This window comes from Apostichopus japonicus, chromosome 23 (assembly GCF_037975245.1).
Source record: "Apostichopus japonicus isolate 1M-3 chromosome 23, ASM3797524v1, whole genome shotgun sequence".
Lineage (NCBI taxonomy): Eukaryota > Metazoa > Echinodermata > Holothuroidea > Aspidochirotida > Stichopodidae > Apostichopus > Apostichopus japonicus.
This window is the reverse complement of record NC_092583.1, coordinates 15,581,092-15,605,556: the sequence shown is the minus strand read 5'-3', so window position 1 is coordinate 15,605,556 and position 24,465 is coordinate 15,581,092. Positions and strand designations below refer to the sequence as shown.

Below are 24,465 nucleotides of genomic sequence, written 5' to 3'. Positions count from 1 at the left end.
AATATTATCATGAATTGTAAATGCAAAGACTACTTCTATAGTGTCTCCAGTTAAATAATCCAACCTTCAGAGTGTTGCCATTTTTAAAAACTAAAGCAACTGAAGAAACAATCTCCCATTAGTAGGTTGGTGTAATGAAATCCAATTAAACCTCCCAGAGTATCATTAATACAAGAATGATGCAATCCTGGCCTTCCATGTAGAGTTTACAAGACCGTACGAAGGATCAATTCGGGTCTGAGCTTTTGTTTGTAAAATAGCGTGATTGAAATCAGTCGTGGAATCAATGAATGGCCGGCATAAAAAATCAATACCAAGTAGAGGGAAAATTTTATTTGATCTCATGGTGGGCTTCCCTCGTTTGGTTAATTTAAACGGGATGGTGAAACATTTAAGCACGTAATCCACTTTGGTTGGTGTGACAGTTTTTGCCACGTGTGTGATAAATCACATGTATGCGTGTACGAACGAGGTTGTGCGGGGCGCAAAACTGCCGAGTTAACCATTTAACGGCTGCGAATGGGAAGGACTCAAATCTATATGCTTCGAATTGAAACAAACGTACAGAAATTGATTGCCTACAAATTTTAGAACCGCATAATAATTTTTTTTTTTTTTTTACTTGAATGATATCCTCCTAAAAGCTAGTCTTTTTATTCATATATGAAATACAGAAAATTTAGGGTATGAAATATGTGCAAAATGACAGGGGGAAAATTTTTCATAATTAAGTTCTGGAGTCAAGGTTTCATTTAGCTTGAAGACTCACAGTCAGATGCATACAAATCATTTTCAGTTGATAAAACAAAAACATAAATTATATAAAAGAAATTTCAAAAAAGGCAATTTATGCGGGGAAACGAAATATCTCAGGAGAAAAGTATATGCAACAAACTACGGCGCTAATTTGTGTCAAGGAGCCCAAAAAATTCAAACTTAGATTTCCATGTTAAAGACTTCTGGAATAAAAAAGAACCACATGTCACCAGTCGTATAATTGAAACAATAGCTCTAATTACTAACGAGAAAAACTCCCATGTCATTGTAAAGGGGAAATCTTGCTTGCTTCATGTACATAAAAGGTAGTCGATACTTAAACTGAATAACATGTAAAGCATTTTTTTTTCTATTTCATTTTTGTTAATAATTTTATCAAACCCTTCAAAGTATTATTAAACATAAAAGTATATCAAACTATGACACCCCACCCTAGAGTTTTGAGCAAATTAAGGGAAGATTAACAAGCCACCTTGTAATAAAAATTTGATTCAATTATGAACATTTAGTAGCCCATACACTTTTCATTGTGGTATTTTAAGTCCCATTCCATTAGCAGATTGGAATATTTACTCAAAAACATTTTAAACTGAATCGGCTTCCATACTGTACATTCTAATGAAACTTTCAACGAGTCACGCTAATCGACCAAATTGTTTCTGGGATAATAAAGTATCCCAAAGCGTCTTAAAATTTATCAAAGTCAACTCCAAGAGCTGCTTTAAGAGAGAGAGAGCTATCGGCTACGTTTGCAATTTAACCGTTTCGATGACGCAGAGAAGAAACGCCTAAAGAGAAACTTTATCTTCTAGAGTAAACTGACATGGTTTGTACAGTGTCAAAGCAGTGACAAATCGATCTAACACAGCCTAAAACAGCCTGCTTAAACTATCATTAAAACAAAACTTTAGTAGACACAGCCTGGTGAAAATGAAATGCTAGGGATGTTTGCTTTCGTAGCTGTGTCTGCCACATTATGTCAGCTCAATTATACAAACAGATCATGAACTAAAATGCAGCTTAGAAAATGACTTCCCTGTTTCCGGCTCAGAGGCAGCTTTTGTTTTGGGAAGGGGAGCAGGTTGAGATACTCTACTGAACTAATTGGTAATATCTGTTTTAATAGCTCTCATGTTCTGACAAATCTTACTAGATTCTTCTAACTAAGACCCCCCACTTCCCCTCCACCCCACCTCCCCCTCCACCCCCCTCCTCCGTGTTGAGCAGATGGGGAAGTAAGGCATAGGCCAGAGAAGGGAGATGGACAAGAATGAGGAGGGTAAAGAAATGATGCCGGGTGAAGAAGATGCCTTGGTACAAAGTTCTATCAATTCAATTATACTTTGCAAATATGTGAAATCTTGCTATATATTCCAGTTTCAACTGTATGGTGGAGGAAGGAGTGAGAGGTGGAGTGGGGGGGGGGGTGGTATGCAGTTTAGCTGGATGGCTTGCTGATTTAAAAAGAGGGAATCTTATAGAAGTTACATTAAATGTGCATTGATTGAAAAATACTCTAATCAAAGAGAAGTGTTTGGGAGAACTTCTAATAAAGTTAAAGTTGAAGTTGAAGGTTTACAGTCTTGTATGAGGCTAATGCCTCCTCACACGACTTTACAATTTAACCCCTGGTCATTGGTAACTTGTCACACCCACACACCAAAGTGTGCACAATTCAATCAATCTCTCTTGGGGCACCACAGTGCATCACAACCATGTGTCCCCCGGGGGACTTCCCATAGGGTGCAGCCACAAACCGGCGCACACAACTATATTTACAAGTTACCTCGCAGGTCCCCATTTATACACCTGGGTGAAGAGAGGCAATGGAGATAAAGCGCCTTGCCCCAGGACACAACGCAATGATCTGGCCAGGGCTCGAACCTGTAATCCTTAGATCACAAGTCCACTGCCTTAACCACTTGACCACAACGCCTTCCTAATAATAATATCATTTTCAAACCAATTTTTCTAAAGTGTGTATACAGTCAATGTATACCTGCTGTTGCAATTAAAGCAAAGAATTAAACAATTGCAGTGGCTTTAAATTCTATCTTCAAGAAAAGTTGAATCACTTTAAAGGTTGATTGTTTTTGATTAACTACAGCCCAACAGCAACAAATTCAAATACTGTTGTAATTTTTACGTTCAATGATTTCAAGAATAATAAATTACAAGGAGCATTTCCTCTTGAAGCTTGAATAAAGCTTGTTTACAAGCACTGCACATACTGTACAGATAAATATAATGTTGTAAAGTGTGACATACTACATTCAATCAATAGTTCTCACATAAGGACTACCCACCATGTAGAATGTTGGCAGCAATTCATTGGTTTAATAACTCTTCCAGGTAAACATAGTGTTTGTTTGGATAATAGCTTCAACGCATAGATGACAAAAGACAGAGCTGAAATCCTATATGAGTAACATTTATGTCTAAGGGCCCATAACCAGGAAACCAGAGACTTGGAGGGGCACCCAATATTTTTAGTAGGGGCACCAATAATTTAAGAAGAGGCACCAACAATTTAAGAAGAGGCACCAACAATTTAATATTCATGTCCTTTAAACTTGTTAAGTTTTGTTCATATCTTTACAATTCATTTATATTTTATGTCTTCTTTTTTTGGGAGGGGGGAGAAGGGGGGAGAAGAGAGGGACAATTTAAGAATAAGATTCATCACTGAATTGTATTACCTGATTCAACTTCAGCAAATCTAAACAAGAATGGATAGGAATCAAATGACTCATAACTTGAACCTTCAGTCAAAGCTAGCTACCACGCTCAGCACGCTGGAAAGACCTTCCGTTCAAAAGTAATCATCGTGCGGCACTGTATATTTGTGATTCATCTAGCTTTCTCGCACATTTAATTTAAATGTGATTTACAAGAAATAGGATCTATATTACACTCGAGATATTACTATGCCCTTCAGTAAATGAACATTGCAAATAAATATATATATATATACCAGTAGTTATATGAAATCTGTTTTGGAGGTATATATATGTTTGCAAGGATAGGCATTGGGCAGTATATTGAATCCAGCAAATACTAAGTATATATATTCAAGTACAGTATCCCAGTAATTGCTGTATCATGAAATAAATTTTGTCTTTTGATCTTTCGACATCGTGAATTCGGGGATACTTGAGCGGGGAAATTGACAGTGACATCTATGTAAAATCTTCTAAAAATAGGCACCAGAAGTACCCTGAAGTTTAAGTGCTTTCTTGTCAGGTTTTTATTCAAACTGGTGTGCAAGTGAAAGAAAGAAATGGGAAAATTTTAGTTTTATTTCTTGGGCTATTTTAAATGACGATGATGCACTTTAAAAATACTGTTTTTCTACTTCTTTGATGTATCCTACGGCAGAGAAAAGTACCTGCTCTACATTTTTCCACATCCCCAAACACGCTTTAAAAGCCTGTCCTGTATTTTGACTATTATGTGAAAGACGTACTCACGAAGAACAAGTGCAATGCTCTACTTAATGTGTATGTCATTAACTCATAAAACTTAAAATGGAAGATTTGGCGGTGCGCAGAAATTATTATCTCATTTAAACTGAGAAATGCCCACAAGCTTCATTTTGATGCAGACTTCAAGAAGGCATACAAACTCTTAAAACATTGAGTAAAATAAATATATGTTTCATGGCACATTAAACATTATTTATAACATGACAAGAGTTGAATTAATCAAATTATGTAACAATTGCTTTAACAGAATAATAATAATGAAACTTGCCTGCCATCTCAAGTTTGTCTTTAATACCCAAGACACGTTGATCTATGCAAAGAAGATTTTTAATCTACAACAACTTTCCAACAATTTAACTGACCTTCACAATATTTTATAGACCAGCATACAAATTAGCGAGTGATCAATATGATAGCCCAAGCTGAATCTTTGGATTTTTCAAACTTGTGGAGATGACAAAAAAAATACTTTTTCAAAACATGATGAAATTATCAATATTCAAAATGAGACAAAATCATAGTAGACATACAGTATTTCCAAAACATTATTGTGATTATACATATAGGCATAAATCTCTAATATTAAGATTCAAAGGTACCTGGCCTGGGCCTGCCACCTACAAACACACTTATATACTAATTTAGCAGACTACAACTTGTAAACTTGTATTAACTCTGTATATGCATAAAGATCTACCATTTTATGTTCTTGGTATTGTGTACACTTTAATAATAGCTCTACTCTCTCAGACAGAACACATTCACAGAAAAAAACTCACTTATTCAATATTTAACTTTCAAGGTGGTTATCAATTTCCCTATGAGTACACAAGAAATTCAGAGAAAACTTGACATACACATTTCTCAAACAAATAAATTGTGTGCAAGTTTGTCTTAAATCAGCAGCTCGCATAGCAAGAAAATTCAAAGGTACAACCACCAACCACTCTTTGGGGGAGGGGGAGAACAAGATATTATGTTATGTTTGGGGGGGTCTAAGGGGAGAGGTGTCAGGAGATAGATTTTCTCTTCTCTTTGAGAAATTTTGTAAAATATGGTAAATTACAAAATGGTGAGCACTTTTAGTTCAACTTTTGTATTAACAAGGTTGAAAACTTTTCCACTATGTCATATGCTACTGCACATGTATGTTTCATTATTTATGTAATGTAATACCGTAAGGAATTTGTTTGTGTTTCTGTTGTATGAAGGCAGCATGGTTTTAACCCTGACAAAAATGATTTTGGTTTTAATTATAGTTATAATAATGGAACTATCTGTTCCAGATGTGAGGAAAGATTTATAAATATCTGCTTTTAAAACGATTGACGACAGGTAAAATCAATGTAAACTGTACAAATTTAGAACATTAGTTTGGAATTTTAAAGATTCAAAACTGATTTTGCCACCCTTTCTATTATTTTATTACCTCGGTACAATCAGCCGTGATGTAATTTACTGGGAAGATTAGCTTCAAATACAACTTTTACCCAAAAACTAAAATATGATTAGTAAACTATCAAGTTTAGCTTACATTGAATACCAATTTTGAAGACTTGAGGGAAATGACAGGATAATAATGTATACTTCTGGATAAGATATTGGCCTCAATTTTAAACTATTTTCCAAGTTTTAAACTCAAGTCGAGTTCTTTACTATTCAGAAATAATGTTATTCCAAAAAGTTAACAAAATATGTTGGCCAGTAAGACACCCCAATAAGTTGCTGCAACATGAAAGTTATCTAATATTACACATATGTGAAGTTTTTATGTTTTGTACATATTTCTGTACACTACAACTACATGCAAGAGCACACTACCATCCAGTTGTCAATGTTGTGACATATTCAAGGTTGTTCTAACTACTATAGTTAGGCAAGCATGACTACCAGCACATTTTTTGTGCTTAATATATCATATTAACAAATAAGCAGGCATAATATCTGATCTGTTCTCTAGACAACATAAAGTAGGCCGAGTTCATTGCACCAACGGGGAACCACCAGGCTGCGTGGCAAAATAAAAGTACTGTGACCGATAAAAAATGTCATCATATATCGGGGGGAGGGGACCTGTTGTATTTCTTGAATTTTCTCTTTGCACACAAACTATTAAAAGAGTAACACGTTCGCTATATATACAGTTTGGCATACATTACCTAGTTAGTAGGCCTAGGTTAGGCCTATACCTACTGTATACTATAGTTGAAACTTTGGGTAGACCTAGCCTAAGCTGGGCCCAGTCCTTAAGTAGGCCTTCCAAATACCTGTATTTTTAAACTGAAAACTCTGTCCCATGTCATAAAACTGTACCCAAACTCTAAAAAATATAACGTACCTCAGGGTGCATTTCGGAGATATATACCCTAAGTTAGGTTTCAACATGAAGGCACAGTTGGCCTAGTTCATATAGGCATACCGTTAACCATTACGATAACCCTATTGTTTCTGACAATAGAACACACAACACTATTCATAACCAACTAAGTCAACAAAAGCCATCTCACCTGTGAATGCGAACAATTTTCATCTTGTGTAGTGTGCAGCTGGTCCTGGCTAGCCCCGGATCGTGGGCTGGTTGAACTTGCTACCGCAGAAATCATTGCTTGTCTTTTCAGAATATAGTTTTACTCACACACTCTTCCCTCTCTGTCCACTAACAGTGAAATTCTACTAGCATAAGCTCCTCTTTATCACTGGACAGATTATCTGGTGTGATCGTATTCAAATCGTGCGCGGACTTTTAAGCTCATTCACTATTCAATTGTGTGTGAATAATCAACAGGACTATGTACATTACGAAATTTCCGCTAGGTCTGTACGGGCCACAATCATAAATGTAATCAGCGCGGACACTCACGTTTTCTTTTTGTGTTCATTTATTTTAACTTCAAGCAAATTGACCGGTTTCAAATTTATAATTGTGTAAAATTTATGTAACAAGAAAGACTAAACCAGTTCCGAAAGGGAATTATTACAAGTGTAACGATGTAAAAAGAAGTTTACGAGAAAGCGAGGGCAATTCCAACCGAAATTCCTACACATTGTGATATCAGTACGTCGACCTCGTCCGTCAACCTTTTTCAATTAAAAACTTCAACAGCAGTGCGTTTATGCACCAAGAAGCACGCGTTTCCAGATGCAGATGAACATAGCTTAGTCCTCTGCATCTGAGTGCAATGAGGAAAGCGTTCGAAGGTGAATGGATTTCAAAGGCGGATCCAGAATTTATAACGTAAGGGGTTGCCCTGGGGTTGTTCGTTACGTCTCATAATGCAGGGCAGTGGCGGCGGAACCGGGGCGGGGTGGGGGGCTTTGGGGGCTCAGCCCCCAATGAAAAAGTTGAGGGGGCAAATGCATGATAAGCCCCCCAATATTTACCAAGGCTCCGAAACGTGCATCTGCCCATTTTTCAATGCATACTTGTCGATCTGTCCGATGCACACGTATACTATATAGGTGTAATAATTTTAGTAAATGCTGGGGGACACCATCGATTTTTACGTGCAATCTGAGAAATTGTAGGCTTGAGACCCATATTTTAGGGCTAGGTATTCGCAGCATAAAACACTCGGGATGTGCCGTTCCCGGCAATCTGGGGGTTTGAAAAACCCAAAATTTTCTTGTACGCTCCGCGCCAACCAATAGTGGCGCTCCGCTTAGATAGTCTCCACACATTAGCCCCCCCCCCCAATAATTTTCCTGTTCCGCCGCGCCTGATGCAGGGGTATGGGAGCATCCTCCACTGGTCTAAACGCAATGTTAAGCTAATTACATTTTAAGTTTAACATGAAGTTGAAAAGGTGGTACACTATATCCACCCACCACACCCCCTCCCCCACCACCACACAGAATCCGCGACAAATATATCCACACGTTGCTCAGATCAGCCTGTAACTGTCACATTGTGACACTGTAAACATGCTTAGAGGACTTCCTCCAACTCATATCAGTAACATCGTTTATATATGACATATCGCCGAAGTTACTGAAGATGTTGGGAAGGGTCTGGGTGGGGCAGATTACTGGGCGAGAGGTGGGTGGGTTGGCTACAGTAGCATTGGAACGTACTATACCAATACTTGTGTAATGCAAAAGCTACAGACAACTTTTTCATATTTTAAAGCAATGTAGCCAATTGACAATTAATGCAACTGCCACCCAGCTTCCTCTGTGCGTTCAGTGAACTTTTCGAGATCGGGAAAGGTTATGAGAGCAGTTCATAACGTTACAACGTTGTTAAGACGAATGCTTACATTGCTTTAATGTTATGATATGATATGACATATTTGTTGTTGGAATATTTATCAACGCTTTACAATATTAATGCATATTTATCTCCCACATTGAACGTTGTCTGTTCTAAGGGTGTATGATAAACATAAACTATTGTATCATGACAGAAGCTGTTAACCAATACATATTAATATTTAGTATATGTCCTAGCAGCGGCTACAGAGTTGTAATGTATGACAACTTCTTGCGGGTAGGCTACTTATCAAATTAATTTTGGCCCAGCAGCCTCCAGCCATGACACAACAACTTTTTTGCAAATTTACTCTTGTTTAACTGAACCTCTCCCCATACAGAGTATATTAATTCCACTTGACATTTTTTTTTTAATATCACACGATGTTTAGAAATAATTTGGAAGTTCAGTATATCCAGGAAAATCCTAGGGTCAATCTTTGGCATCAAAGTTGAGGGCTATATACACTGGTGATATAAATAGATAGATAGCGCTATAGTCAAACAGTTTAAACAGTCGTTCAATCAAGCCATTAAAGTTTAATGGCTTTGGTTCTGATCTTAATGACAGGATTGAAACTTAAGGTCCCAAGCTGTTACTGCTTCTACGCCCATATATGACAGGATTGAGGCGTAAAGTGCACTTAGCAGGGATTAGCAGTAACAATAACCTGTCTTACCGCACGGGCAAATGTATTTAGTGTGGCATACTCCTTATAGAGTCTATCAATCCACCAAATCAGCCGAAATGCAACAAAGAAGAACAAATTTTGCGATATACATGTTATCAAGCAGGCGTGCATGGTTTTGTGGCTTGGCTGGCAAATGGTACAGTGGAAACACAGGGGGTGCTGAAATGTGTGTTTGGGGGGGGGGGGTGAGGTGGACCCTGATAATGCAATTTGTAGACCACTTCAGGTCTTAAACAATATATGATTTCTAATTCCACTACTGATGAGTAAAGAGGCTTGTATACTATAGTGACGAAACCTTCTTTAACTCTTGTTCTGAGCAATGAACATGGTACGGAGAGTCGAGGGTGCCATGGATTTTCATACGTCACCTATGCCGTAGGTGCAGGTAGCTTTTACCCAGTGAGAACTTTTACGTACAAGGTTTCGTACACGACATTCCTTCGACGATTTAGTTTGGAAGTTAATGGCACGTTTATGGAGTAGGCTGACCCAGTGACGCGGAAATGCGGGTAGAACGGGTCAGTTGTAAGAAGAGCGGTCCTCACGCATTGACCCGACTTAGCTACTGAGCGAGAAGAGTTATAATCTAACAGTCACGATCCGAAATGGAACGTTGAATACAACCAGGAAGTTTAAATAGAGTGCGCTATACCAAAACGAACATTGCATTTCTTGCTATCCAGTACACACGCGAATGGTAGGCTACAACAAGGCAACCGTCTTGAACGAATCTTGAGTTATTTTCAGTTAAATTACAATTAAGCAATAGAAATATCCAAAAAATAAATAATTAAATTAAAAATAAATAAGAAATTATTGAACCCTTTTAGATTTCACATATTCCTGATGACGAAATGACGTCACACGTTGTACATAAAAAATAATGCCAGTCTTTTCTCAATTGAGTAATAAAGCTTTCATATTTTGCAAATATTAACGATACTATTTTGAATATTTTTTTTCCTTTCATAAGTGTCAATATCGTGATGGGTGAAATTCTGTCTCATGAAAATTGAACTGTCGACATCTGCCAGTGAAGTTTATGATATCTTGATGTGGTTTTAAGATATCATGATTTCAAATCTTTTTTTTTTTTACATCTTTAGTGTAATAACATTTACTGTCAAATTGATTCGATCTATATTTCTAAAGACATATGTCTTCTTAATACAAAAGTTACGTCTGAAATACGCTTTAAATATGTAGGTAACGATATTTCAATGAGAGATAATAATTTGGCATTCCTGACTAGCATATTGTTCAGAATTGTCGATAAAATGAGAAACATGTATTCCAAACTTGCTCAAGTATATTATGGGTGTTCATATTTCTTCAATTTAGTCAACCTTTACACTGTTTCTCAGTTTTACACGACGGACACCATAATACCATCTAATGCAGCGCTACATAGCAGAGCCATATCTGTATATATGGATATATCGCTGATTGTCTAAAAGAGGGCGCTGTGTTATTACTTACTATTCTAACATAAAGGGAAACACACAAATTCACCACAATGGTGAGTAATGTAGTCACCACCTATTGCGACATTGGAGAGTCAATACATACTCAGGATGATGCGTATAATTAACATACAACCGGGTTTTTTTCACATTTTTCACGATGTCAGAAGTAAGAGCAACAGGTTAATTAATGTGCACAAACAAAACGAGCTATTCAACAGGATAAATAAAACACAACTAAACGGAGATAATGATAATATATATATATATATATATATATATATATATATATAAATGAAAACCGTAATGAGTTGGAAAATCAAGAACAGTGAAAAAACTTTCAGCCTCCACCGGGATTCGATGTGTGTATGTATGAAAAAATTCCCCCGAGGGAAGGTATTTTACACGTGAATATGAACTAACTTAAATATGTTGTGGTCAGTGTAAGTTATAGGTGTTGAAGATATCATATGCATTATATACTCCAGTTTGCTTCCGAATAAAAAAGAAAATGACTACTTGGTTTTAATTTCTATAATATTTTATAGATACATGTGAGGATGACGTCATGTGCAGAATGACCACCCTGAACAGGGATCTACAGCACTACAGTTGAGTTTCTCGGACATAAAAAATACAGTGCACTTATACCTTACACGTAGATTTAATTTGTATGTAGCGCCATCAACTTACAAAGTTTATTATACCATTGTCCTAACATTGATACATACTGCCCTCAGATTTTCTTTGGTTACTAATTTACTCATTGAAAAGTAATACGTTTTCATAGTAAAAGAGTTGTTTTTTATCTTGCACGATCGTGTATGTTATTACCATTACTTGGTGACTGATTTTAATCCTTTTTTTGAAACATGTTTAACCTTCACACATTTGTTGAGAAACTTGCCACAGTATATAATTTTTCACTTCGTATATATTGATTATTCAAAACCTATATATTGTACAAATGATCATGTATGATCCAATGGAAACAACATGTCATACATTATTGGTTTGGATGGTTAACTCCGTACGATAAACAAGTCAGGCCCTGATAGTACAATAAATGGAATAAAGGAAATAAAATTTACATGAAACTAGGATGCTTTTATTTCAGCAGACTCTCGTTATGAAGGATGTAATCAAGCATGTATAGATTCTAAGCATTAAATCTCCTAGAATATGAAATTTTTCATGAAAAATAAAAATAAAAAATTGATATATTTGTTAAGCATGGGGAGATTATAAATTTAGGAATACATATTTTATGCCAGTTCAGGTCTGCAAGTTGTGTGGATCCTGAAAGATACTAAAATCGTTAGTATTCTACGTAACAGTGCCTATTACATAAACATGAGCCTTTTACATAAACATGAGCATGTTACACAAACATGTGCATTGAGTCAACATAAAAAGAAAACGGCCTACATTCCATTCGTATTCGGTTGCAGGGTTTCATGAATTCCAATGACTTCAATCTCATGAGACTGAATTTTAGTAAAGATGTTAAATATTCTAAAAAGCTATACCTCTCGGGGTTTTCCCTATTACGTCATCAAATCGATAAGTGTGTGTGTTTTTTCATCTTCTTTTGTGACTGAAGGTCAAGTTAAAAGTAGGGAGCAGTTTAATCTCAAATTAAGTAGCGCGAAATTCGATAAAACATTTATGCAAATACTGCTTTTTTCCGTCGTGTTTTATCGCAACTATTTTATTGGAATGTGGAACTGTGTCTCTTCATGTGTTCCACGGCATTCCAACTCAGCGAATAGTACATATAATCACAACATACAACCCAAACTGCTCCTTTGCATGCATGAACACAATGAATCACTTCTGCGAAAATCTAATATGAAGGGTACATTCCCTTTCACCAATGTTATTACTGTCCTTAGTGACGTCATTGTATATGATCATGATACAAACTCGACAACAGCAATAATACCACCACAACAACAACAGAAGCAAATGATAACAACAACAAAACACTTCAGAAACGAATTCATGTCTCTTAATTGTACCGTCAATGCATATTAATTTTGTATATGAATAAATTAACATAATAACGCGAAAGCACTGTTCTTTTGTGTGTGCTTGGGTGCTCTATTGTTTGCTCATGCATTATGCATGTATCATGTTACGTTTTACTGTCTCTTCTTTCGAGTGTATATGCGTTTACGTTCCGATTCGTACGTGTACAGTTTTATCACGTGTTTAGTGATTTTATTTGATCTGTATAAATATATGTCTCTTTATTTGTAGTGCGTTCGTGCGTTTGTGTGTTCGTGCGTGCGTGTGTGTCTGCATTCCTCCTTCTATCGTTCGTATCATGTAAGTTTATCTTTACTTCGTTGTTATGTTAGTCCATTTTCTTTACCATCTTTCTTTGCTGATGTGAAAAATAAACAGCTGTATTATCATTATTATTATTATTATTATTATTATTATTTATCATTATCATTATTATCAAGAACATGGCAGCAGACAGTAAACACATGCTTTGTATTGAAAACATTGTCAACCATGTAGAAAGTACACTATGTTCATGCATCCTCGCAGTCCCCCATCTTTCCCGCCAAATTGATTTCATTACCACATGTCTCTGGTTCGTATATCAGCGAGGATGGTGACCTACATCAAAGTTTAATCAACTATAGCCTATATATATATACATATACACACACAAACCACGTACTAAAAGACCTACGCAATACCAGACCAGTATGAAAAGGTAGTTTATTTCTCGTGACATACTCATGGGCAGTCGTTTTATTTGATAATATCTAGGTCAATTAGTACAGAAGAGGCCCGCATAACTTTCAATTATATCAACCAACACTCTCAAGATGACAATTCGAATTGAGATTGTCATGTTGGAAGTCTGCGAACTGCCACCTTCAGACTAGAATGTAGTGGTTTTGTTTTGACCGTGACGTCACGTGAGATTGAGACGATTGAGAACAACGCAAAAATGAAAGAAATGTGAACAGTACTAAGCATCACATCATATAATACTAAGCGGGTTTACGTTAGACCTATACGTACTGACATAAATAGGCCTTTGCACAACCACTACAATTCCTTTAACAGCAAATGGATATTTTTTATACGTTAAGTTTTAAAAAAATGATATTGGTGACAAAGTCGTTGATACAATCATATTCCTAAGAGAAGAAAAACAAAATATATAATCTTTGTTTACTTTAAATTCATGCAAATGTCTGAAAGTTGTCATAGATTTTGATTAACCCAAGAAGGGGGAACTCTACAATGAAGCATAATACGCCTACTGTCAATGACGTTATGTGTGCACCTGTCACCAAGAATGAATAAACAACATTACACACCTGGGGCAGTATGTAATGGTTGCTGTCTGTGAGACGCGCTACACGTATACACATTCCGTTTACACTCGTTTAAACTGTATTTGAACATTGCCATAGCATATAAACAATTAAAACCACCGCCGACCCTGTGTTGTGTTGTATTACATACGTGTGAAAGCGCTTCACACATTGGTGGCCTCGCTTCTGTGAAAATTCATTGACTCTCGGCTGCGTTTCAATCAACTACCGAGGAAATATCTTCCCAGATTAAAAACGAATCAGAAAATAGAAAGTAAAAGAATATTTAAGTCACGTGTCGTACAAGCAACTATAATTGCTTACGTAAACGGCGTCCCAAGAATTCAGTTCACCCGATTAATTCAATTTACAATGCTAAGATATCCGAGGCATTATTGAATGCACGAGATACCACGCGGCTTGAACAAAGTCAAGTGTATAAAACGAAAAACAAGCCCATCTCAGATTGATAGTTTGGGACTCCAATTGCATTAAAGGGGCACGAATGGTCAAATATCATTGTAGTTTTGCAGCCAACATACGTTAAAATGAATTAGGGTAGCATTTGTGTAGGCGGTCTGGCGGTATACATTACACACTTATAATGCATTAAGAACGAGGCCAATGTAGGTATTAAGCATTGCATGCGTTTGGAAATAATATTTTTGTACAAACTGAAGAAGGTTTTCACAAATGGTGGCTCATTTTGTCTCGAAATACTTAGACGATAAGGCGACAATCGACCTATTTCGTAATACGGAAGGCCTGATATTTTTGTTTACAATTCACGCTAATCAGCTGGTCCAAAAACACAGTTTGGTCCCATTAAAATATAAGAAGTTGCCCAATAAAGCCATAACCTGTTCAAGTAAAACCGTGTCCAATCTTTCATTTTTTGACTGTCAATTTTGTTTTCAGATCCGTTGAATGATTAATATGCGTTGTCAGTTTTTCCTACTCTTTAAAAATTATAAACTTTAATATAATCAGAAATGAACATTTTGATGGAACACTTGTCGCCTGCTCGAATGGTAAATTTTACAGAGAAATGATTGGGACATCTATCATATTATTGCAGATGAAATATGTAAAGTATTCATTCTTTTACTTTCCTGACGGTTATGGTGGCCCGACCGGGTTTTAAATAAGTATTATCCAGTATTAAACATGGGGAAGGAAGAATGGGGAGGATGTGAGAGGCAGGGATGAGGAAGGTGAGGGAGCATCGGCAGTAGCAGAGAGACGACGGTAAAAGATTCAACGTTCTTTCATCAATTGTAAGAAAAAACTGTTACGTTACGAAGAGTTTTGCTTGTTGTGAAATTTTACCATATACACCACACTGAGTCTTAGAAGCAAGTTGAACTTTTCGGGACCACTTCCTGCATATATGGACAAAGGAACACTATAAAAATGATTTAAAAAGTTACAAAATGTAATGCATGGAAATAATAAATACAAACAACGATAATACGTTATTATTGACATTATTCTTCTTTTACATAGAATGCTATAATAAATGCCATCATGTACACAGGTGGTCTGCATAAGGCCTCAGGGATGCTGAACCGCGGGGACGTTGTAAACATCATGTAAACCCCAGTTTTTGTTGTGTGTAAACCCACGATTCTCCCTAACGATGGTTTACCTTGAAAAAGGTCAACCTTAGTTTGGATTAAAAGCATAAAATCTGACTTCTATGACGTCAGAATGAACTTTTTATTAATATTTGATAGTCTGTTTTAATTTTTTGGCTAACCTGCAGGATCAGGCTCCCTACCCCCCCCCCCCCGACACTTTGAACACACATGCATACTATAAGACCGCCTCTCAACATAACTGCAGGTAAATCCAGACATTGTTTCATAACGTGTTTAATAACCAATTAAAAGACAGCATATATGATGACTATATACTCCTTTCATGTGTAATATGTTCGTAGTCATCTTCAGTTGACGAACATAACCAATCGATTGACGAATTCATGATTTTTGTTTTATCTGTCTTAAGATTGGTAATGCATCCGCCTGATAGATATATCAGAGGTATGGATATAGCTCATGCATGCTTTACCTGAAACTATAAATTAAAATGAGAAACCGATTTGCCGACCCTGTCAGCGCTTGACAGATTAATCGCTGATTAAAAGCTGACAGGTGTTTCTACTTAATCCTTCAATTATAATCCATCTCTCCGTTCTTCCGTTGAAAGAAAGAAGAAATTACTCATATAATCCTTTCGATCAAACATGAACATTATCTCGTTGTTCCGTAAAATATCACCAGGCGAGCTCTCACGACAAGCCATCAAGTACGGGCTGTATAGGTGAAATAATAGTTATCTGGAGACGATAACGTTTGATATCGGAGATAATCCTTATGGCACCAACCGAGATTTATATACGAGCTCCCAAGAGTAGTAACTACCCTTCTACAGGACACGCGGTGATTTAAATACACTTCTACTTGAGAGGGCCTCTTGTTTTTTATTTTTTTTTTTATTTCTAAAGTTACAAAACATTACAAATTCAAAGACTGCATCGTGTATTTTGTTTTCTTTAGCCTATTAAGTTCTTATTTCACACAATATATCTGGCAATCTCTGTTCAACTGTTGTTTGTTGACCTGAAAACCAGTATTTGACGCTAGGGAATTGTATGGAGTAATATTACCTATATGTCATTCCATAAACCAGGGAAAACGTGATTTGAATATATTTGTTCCATTTCTTCTTTTTTTCGTTCTTTTAATCCCCGTTAAAACTTACGATTTCTGTCGTTTTTATAGATGGGTGTTGATAATTTTAGTCGAACCAGTAACATGTTGAAATGAAAAGACGTATTAGTTCATCGGGACGAAAGACAAATTATGTATTGTTTTATAAGAACTTGACGGGTTCTCGCATTATTGTGTTTATGAAAAAAAATGACTGTTGAAGCTTATATCTTTCGTTACATACTACAACTCGCACTGAAAACGTGTACCTGTACACAATGCCATTAAATATTATTTAAAACAATACAAGGAAATAAATGGATACCAAATGTGTCAATATTTTCGTAACTTAACAATGAAATGAGGCTCAACAAGGGCGGCGGAACCGGGGGGGGGCACAGGGGGCACGTGCCCCCCACTTTTCCTCAGGTTAAAAATGTGCCCTTTTTCTACACAAAAATTGAGGTGTCTCAAGTTAGCAAGAGGCCAGGGAACCAGAATGAACACTCGGGAAGGGCCGTTTCCGGCCATCTGAGGGGTTTGTAAAACCAAAAATTTTCTTATACGCTCCGCGCCAACCGATGGTGGCGCTCCGCTCAGATAGTCGTGCATACAACTTTGCAAATCCTGGCTACGCCCCTGACTTTTAATGAATTTCTGTGGGTCAAACTCAAAGCTATTTCGAATGGAAAAAAATTGTTAAGATATTAACAAGAAATAAACTCTAATTCGGAAGATTCCTACATTAGCAACTAGCATGATTTCACCTCATTTTGTCTCAAAAGAAAACTTGTTCCTTGTTTCCCAATTTGCACATTGGATATTGCAGTGCTAGTATGCATATTTTCCTTGAGGGGGGGGGGGGGGCGTTGATGCAGTGATGTGTAAACGCAAATAAGATAACTATAAGAGTTATAAACGGTACTAAATATAAGGCTGCATCAGTCCAATCGAATTTCTGCAAAGTGCCCTTTGATGTCGGTGCCCCCCCAGATTAAAAGTGCTTCCGCCGCCCTTGAGGCTCAATCTTTTGCTCTTTCCTTTTTTCCCCCTTGAAACAAAAATTAGAATATTTGAAAAATTCTTGTGAAGTATTTTTGGCTTTGAAGTTAAATAACTATATAGGCCTATTTCTACATGTCCGATTGGAAATTCACAAACCTCTTTATTTAGGTTCATCGATTGACCTGTTCTTCACTAATCTCACAGCAGCAAAAAAAAAAAAACAACCTTTCTGAATTCAGTATTTAGGGAGTATTCTCTTGTTATTGCAAAGGGTCATTTTCTTATTTTTAAAAAGTATCAGCAATTTTATTCATGGAAGGAAAAACGCAAAACATAAACAACAACAATCGTTAGTTGTCATGACCGTTTGATCGAGTCATCAATCGCTAAAGGAAAACGCCAGAAAGCTGTCAAGACTGTTAATTTGACGAGCGACAATTTTTTTTTTCACTACTTAGTAAAGTATCTTATCTTTTATTGCATCGAGTCTTCGACTCTGATGAGATGTCTACGTTTTATGTAAAAAAGCGGCCTGTATCTAGAAGCGAGGATTATAACTTCTCCGGTCTTGGCCTCTCGAGGGACATGGAAAATTCGGTAAGAAAAGAGGTTTCTTATACTATACCTTTTTTATCTTTGATTGTCCGAAAGCGATGAATAGAATACATGCTTTGCGTTCGTATTTTGTTGTGGTCTTTAAACAAAAAGGTTTTATAAGAAAACGGGGCACGTATATTGAGAACGATCTAAATGCCTTATAGAGATCACATCTGCAATGCATTAACGTAGAAATACATAGAACTTTCAGAGGCAAGAAAGCCCAAATAACCAACAAAAAGCAACAAACAAACAAGCAATAAACAAAGAACAAAGAAACAACAAGCATCAAACAAGCATTGAAAAACAAGTAAGAAACAAACAACAAAGAAACAAACAAGCAACAGACAAACAAAAAATAAAATAAAATGCTGCAGCTGTTAGTGCATTGCTATATACTGGGAAGACCTTGAAATGGAGAAAGCTTTCGGAGGTATACAATTACTATACATCATATATCGTTTACATCGCTCGGACGCAACCCGAAAATCAAGCATAAGAAACAGAAAAATTGTCAAAGGAAACTGAATCTATCGAGAGGCACTTGAAAGCTTTCTTCATCTTCTGCTTGCGGTAGTTTTCAATCTTTGCACGGATTTGTGTGTGTGTTTTGACTTGCTTAAAAGAGAGATCGGGTTTCTTTGCGGAGTTCTTTCCATCTTTCTACCTGATCTATAACTGATTGGTTATCTTCCCTATATTATGTATAGTGTTAAGCTACACGTATTTAACCTTCTACTCAATATATTAAATAAATAACTTTTCAGTTTCATTCTTTTTTAATGAATCTATCGCTATATACGTTGTTTTTTATCTCACTTCCATCTTTTGCGATCCTATCCGGCGTCAAAACCGATCGATAAAGTTAATTAAAATATTGTTTTCATGGTATATGAATATTAATAACTATAAGATCAAAGGATATTCTCCCGGGAGGATTTTTGGTTAAATTGGAAGTTTGTTCGGCTCAGGGTCTTGGACAATTTGAACTTAACTCTAAACGAAAAACATGTTAACATTGCAAAACGTAAAACGAAACCATCGGTCGTTAGCTTTCACTTCGGGATCTCTCTACGTTTGTTACGAGTGTTAATAATCTAACAGTTACCGATTGGTTCTGTTATATGGTCCGTATATGTCAAAGAAGTTACAAAGAAGTGTGTTATTTTTTGGAAAAGTTATGTGCTCGCTTTTATCGTGCAATTTAACAGACATGTGACGAACTGACTGACAGAATAGCCGGCTTTTTGTTGCTATGATATGAACGCTCAATTTGCGGAGCTGAGGCGGACAACAATCACTGCACAAAGTTCTGTAAATTGTATAAATTTTACATTTCAGTTCGAAAGAGTAACTTTGGTATGCATGTCGATCTCTCATCTTTAATTATAACATTCATAGTTCTTTAGCAAACATTTTTTATATTTAATCTCTTTAGACAGACAATATTGTTGGGACAATGTCTTCGTGTACATGCTGTACTGTGTTGTACTGTGCTGTATTGTGCTGTATTGTACTATGCTGTACTCTGCTGTACTCTGCTGTACTGTACTGTACTGTGCTGTAATGTAATGTACTGTGCTGTACTGTGCTGTACTGTGCTTTAATGTAATGTACTGTGCTGTACTGTGTTGTACTGTGCTGTTCTGTGTTGTATTGTGTTGTACTGTGTTGTACTGTGTTGTACTGTGCTGTACTATGCTGTACTTTGTTGTACTATGATGTACTGTGCTTTGCTGTACTATGCTGTACTGTGCTGTACTGTGCTGTACTGTGCTGTAATGTACTGTACTGTGCTGTACTCTGCTGTAATGTACTGTGCTGTTCTTTGCTGTACTGTGCTGTACTGTGTTGTTCTGTGTTGAATTGTGCTGTACTGTGTTGTACTGTGCTGTACTATGCTGTACTTTGTTGTACTATGATGCACTGTGCTTTGCTGTACTTTGCTGTACTGTGCTGTACTGTGCTGTACTCTGCTGTAATGTACTGTGCTGTACTGTGCTGTACTGTGCTGTACTGTGTTGTTCTTTGCTGTTCTGTGTTGTATTGTGCTGTACTGTGTTGTACTATGTTGTACTGTGCTGTACTATGCTGCACTTTGTTGTACTATGATGTACTGTGCTTTGCTGTACTATGCTGTACTGTGCTGTACTGTGCTGTTCTAAGTTATATTCAATCATTCACGTAAACCATATCCTAAAATCACTTGTTTTGTATAAAAGCGATTTACAAGGATCATTCTCCATAGGGAAAACCCTTTGGAAGCCCACAGTCACGTGATCAGTGTGAAGAAAGATGATACACTTGACTTGATTTTTACAAATGTCCGATCGATTGGCAATTCCCTACGTATGTGGCTCATATTACCTATACGTGTCTCAAGTCTTTTCCACACCCTTAGGTTATACCTTTATTTGGGGTACATGTAAATTGACAGCTGCGATTTCCTTTTATTGATATAGCCTTTTTCTGAAGAGCAAATCAACTGAAACAATGAGACCTGAACATTTTTCCGCACCAACAAATATAATATATCTTAATATATCTATCTAATTTGGGTACAAGTAAAGAAGATTGCTGGAGATTAAAATTGGATTGATTGAATGATTGATCATAGTGACCAATGTAAATAAAAATGCGAAATTCCAAGTTATTAATACCATCGATAGAAAATATCACAAATTGGATTTTTAAAATTTTAAATTGCTTTTTGCATATTTCTTAAGAAATGGAAAGCAGAAAGTTGTAGTGAGGTTTTCTTAATCACACAGGGGCTTACTTCTTACATTGAAGAATAACACATGTGGTCACGTGATATATCTTCCTGGTCTAATATTACAATAAATTGCATGCTATTTCTGTTCGAACGAGTCATAGGAATCGATATACGTCTTGAAAATAATTCGGCATATAGCTGATATATGAACCGTATACCGTATGTACAGGCATTTCATGTTTCATGAATGTTTTCCACATCAACAACTGTGGCCTGCATATAAAGCAAATATCTTAATTATAAAGTATGTAGTATATACGGAAAAGAAATTGACGGCAGAAAATAGAGATTTAATTAGTTTGCCCGGTAAATGAACACCAAGCGGATTGGAAATTTATCAATTAATTTACAGAGAAATTCATTCGCAGAGTTTTTCAGTTGATTTATCTTTTTCTATGTTTTCTATTAACATTCAATTTCAATATTATTGCCAACGGCCGCCCATAGAATATCATTCTGTTCTTTCGAGCAAACAATATATATATTGCTGCAATGCACACGTGATAAAGTCAGGAGGCGGAATTTACATTTACAGAAAAGACTATAATTACATATATATATATATATATATATATATATATATATATATATATATATACGCACATGATAATTAATGGATGAAAATGTTTCATTTTCTGCAGTTTTCATGTTACAGCTGAGTAACGAACATCCAACTTGCGAACGCAATAATTCATTAATATGGGGCAATATTCTGTGCATTTATGGAAATAACACCTTTTTAATTTAGTACGATTTATTAGAGTAACTATTATGTTTACTTTTCCTCCTAATTTTGCTGCGACATGATATCTTTCACGCTTAATAAATTTCAACTGAATATTTACGTTATAGAAATAAATGTTGCCTGTGAATATGGTTCATAGTCTTTATAGTATCATGAAATGATCCGAAAATTCTAATTACTATTATTTATATTCATATTTATTTATTTATTATTATGTTATGTTTACATGTAAGTTTGCAGATATATCAAATATTTCAAATTATCTCAAATCTGAAACACAATTACTCTCTGTAGCAAATTGATGTAATATGTCGGACTAACGTTAATCAACAAAGTGGTCCAAAATGTAAATGAACTCTTGAAATAAAATAAAATGAAAAAACTAAAGTATTAACGGTGATTCGTGCAATTTTATATCAGCAATTGATATAAGTAGGGGTATAAGTCCGTTGATAACACAAAATATACCAACGTATTAAATATAATTCCTTATCTCAAATATTGGAATATAAGTAGGGGTAAGTCCGTAAATAACATAAAATATACCAACGTATTAAATATAAGTTCTTATCTCAAATATTGGAATATAAGTAGGGGTAAGTCCGTTAATAACAAAAAATATACCAACGTATTAAATATAATTTCATATCTCAAATATGGCAAGTGGAAAACATGTCCTGGTATATATATATATATATATATATATATATATATATATATATATATATATATATATATATATATATATATATATATATATATATATATATATATATATATGTATATATATATATGTATATATATATATATATCTATATATATATATATATATATATATATATGTATATATATATATATGTATGTATATATATATATATATATATATGTATATGTATATATATATATATATATATATATATATATCTATATATATATATATATATATATATATATATATATATATATATATATATATGCATGGATTGCTGTTTCGTTTACACTGTACACTCACGTTATAGAAAGCATGATAGTTTTGGGTAAACAGCGACATGGTGGAAACGGAAATATGAATAAATTCATTCAATATTCATTCAACTGTGAAATTCGTCAATTTCATCACGGTTGTTTTTGACGTTACTGTACCGTCTACATGAAATGTCATCTTATGGAAACAAATATTAAAAAAACGTTCGAAAAAAGGGAAGCATTCATTTCAAAGAACATTCTACGAATAATAATAAGAATAATAAGAAATAAAAACTTTATATAATATATGAAAATGTCAGACAATGTGTGGTTGGTAAAATGCAATTTTTTTCATGATATCCAGGACATTTTGTGGAATTTTTATCTTTTGATTTATATTCCAAATTCTGTTACCAGATTACCAGATAAATATGATCTTACTCATTTGTAAATAAAATAAAATAAATCCACTGAACACGATTTTTCTTTTCACAAAATGGTAGGTAGGCATGACGATTAACGAGTGTACAATGATATCTGAAGATGAGAAGAAAACATTCATGTGCCTTATCTAAACAAGTCATCCTTGACAAATGATGCATATATGATGAAATTACCAGAATAAACACATCAATTATATTTTGACAGAATTTTACCGCTATGGCTATTTATAAACTCCTTAGAAAAAAAAACACATACACTCAAGCCCCCCCCCCCCCTTCTTTCAGCGAGAGATTACAAAACAAAGCTTATTCATAAAAAAAAAACTGAACATACCCACTGATACGATCTGTCAGTCAACTTCTTATGTCTTAAATTAGAAGAGGCAGGGAGTTTTCGATGAGAGCAGACGGCTAATTATTACTGTAATGGAAACCGCCTTAGAAGAGCTTCACCAAGTTACACGTGACTGCATATCGGACTTAAATAACGCAGAGGCCCATTATTCTGCAAAACGTATCCATGAGATTGCTGGACTTTTAACTGGTAAAAAACATCTTCAGATGATATTTAAAGTGATATATTTCGTTCGGAGAATTAAAAAAAAAAGTTGTTCCGTTTTGTACAAAAAAAGAGAAGAAAATATATAATAATTTAACAAAGCGTTTGTCGAAAGGTTTCATGGTTATAATGAATTTTCCGTTTCTGTATTAAGGACTATGTTACAGTATAGAGTTTTGATTGACTTTTCTACATATAAATGAGTCCACGCAGAATGGCAGAAGGACAGATAATATATACATAAAGATGTCAACTTGTACTTCATATTACTTTAAAGGAAAGTTGACGGTCCACACATCACCCATAAAACGTACAAAAAGGAAAAGTTTGCCAACGTAAGAATAAAACCCACCTGTTAAACTTGGCGACAAAATGGTTGGGACCAAAATAGTTCTTTTGGTTAAACCGAGGGACTACCTAGTAGTACCCGAGTCCGTGCTGGTACTGGAGTCCATTGGTCTATTCTTGTACTCATAAGTGTGTACTCGTTCTTGTATTAATACTCAGCAAAAAATAAAAAATAAATCTTTTATTCGTTGTTATGACTTTGTACTCGAACTGGGTACCTTGCACTCGTACTCGTACTCGAGACATTGTACTCACTTGAGTGTAATCTACTGACGGGTACCCCGATTAAATGTGATAACA

The 24,465-nt window shown here is 35.5% G+C and overlaps 1 protein-coding gene across 12 annotated transcripts in view; it reads right to left on the bottom strand.

Moving 5' to 3' along the window:
• The window catches only part of LOC139964551 (prolyl endopeptidase FAP-like), a 251,697-nt gene that overhangs the window by 134,706 nt on the left and 92,526 nt on the right, over window positions 1-24,465 (bottom strand). For 2 of the 12 annotated variants that reach the window (XM_071966204.1, XM_071966211.1), the window contains exon 1: window positions 6,770-6,989. The exons of 5 other annotated variants lie outside the window; for them this stretch is intronic. In XM_071966204.1, the coding sequence (XP_071822305.1) occupies window positions 6,770-6,865 (96 nt within the window). In that variant the 5' untranslated portion in view covers window positions 6,866-6,989. Of the gene's footprint in view, window positions 1-6,600; window positions 6,679-6,769; window positions 6,992-24,465 lie in introns of those variants that run through there. 5 more of the 12 variants (XM_071966201.1, XM_071966212.1, XM_071966213.1 and 2 more) reach the window with 5 other exon arrangements.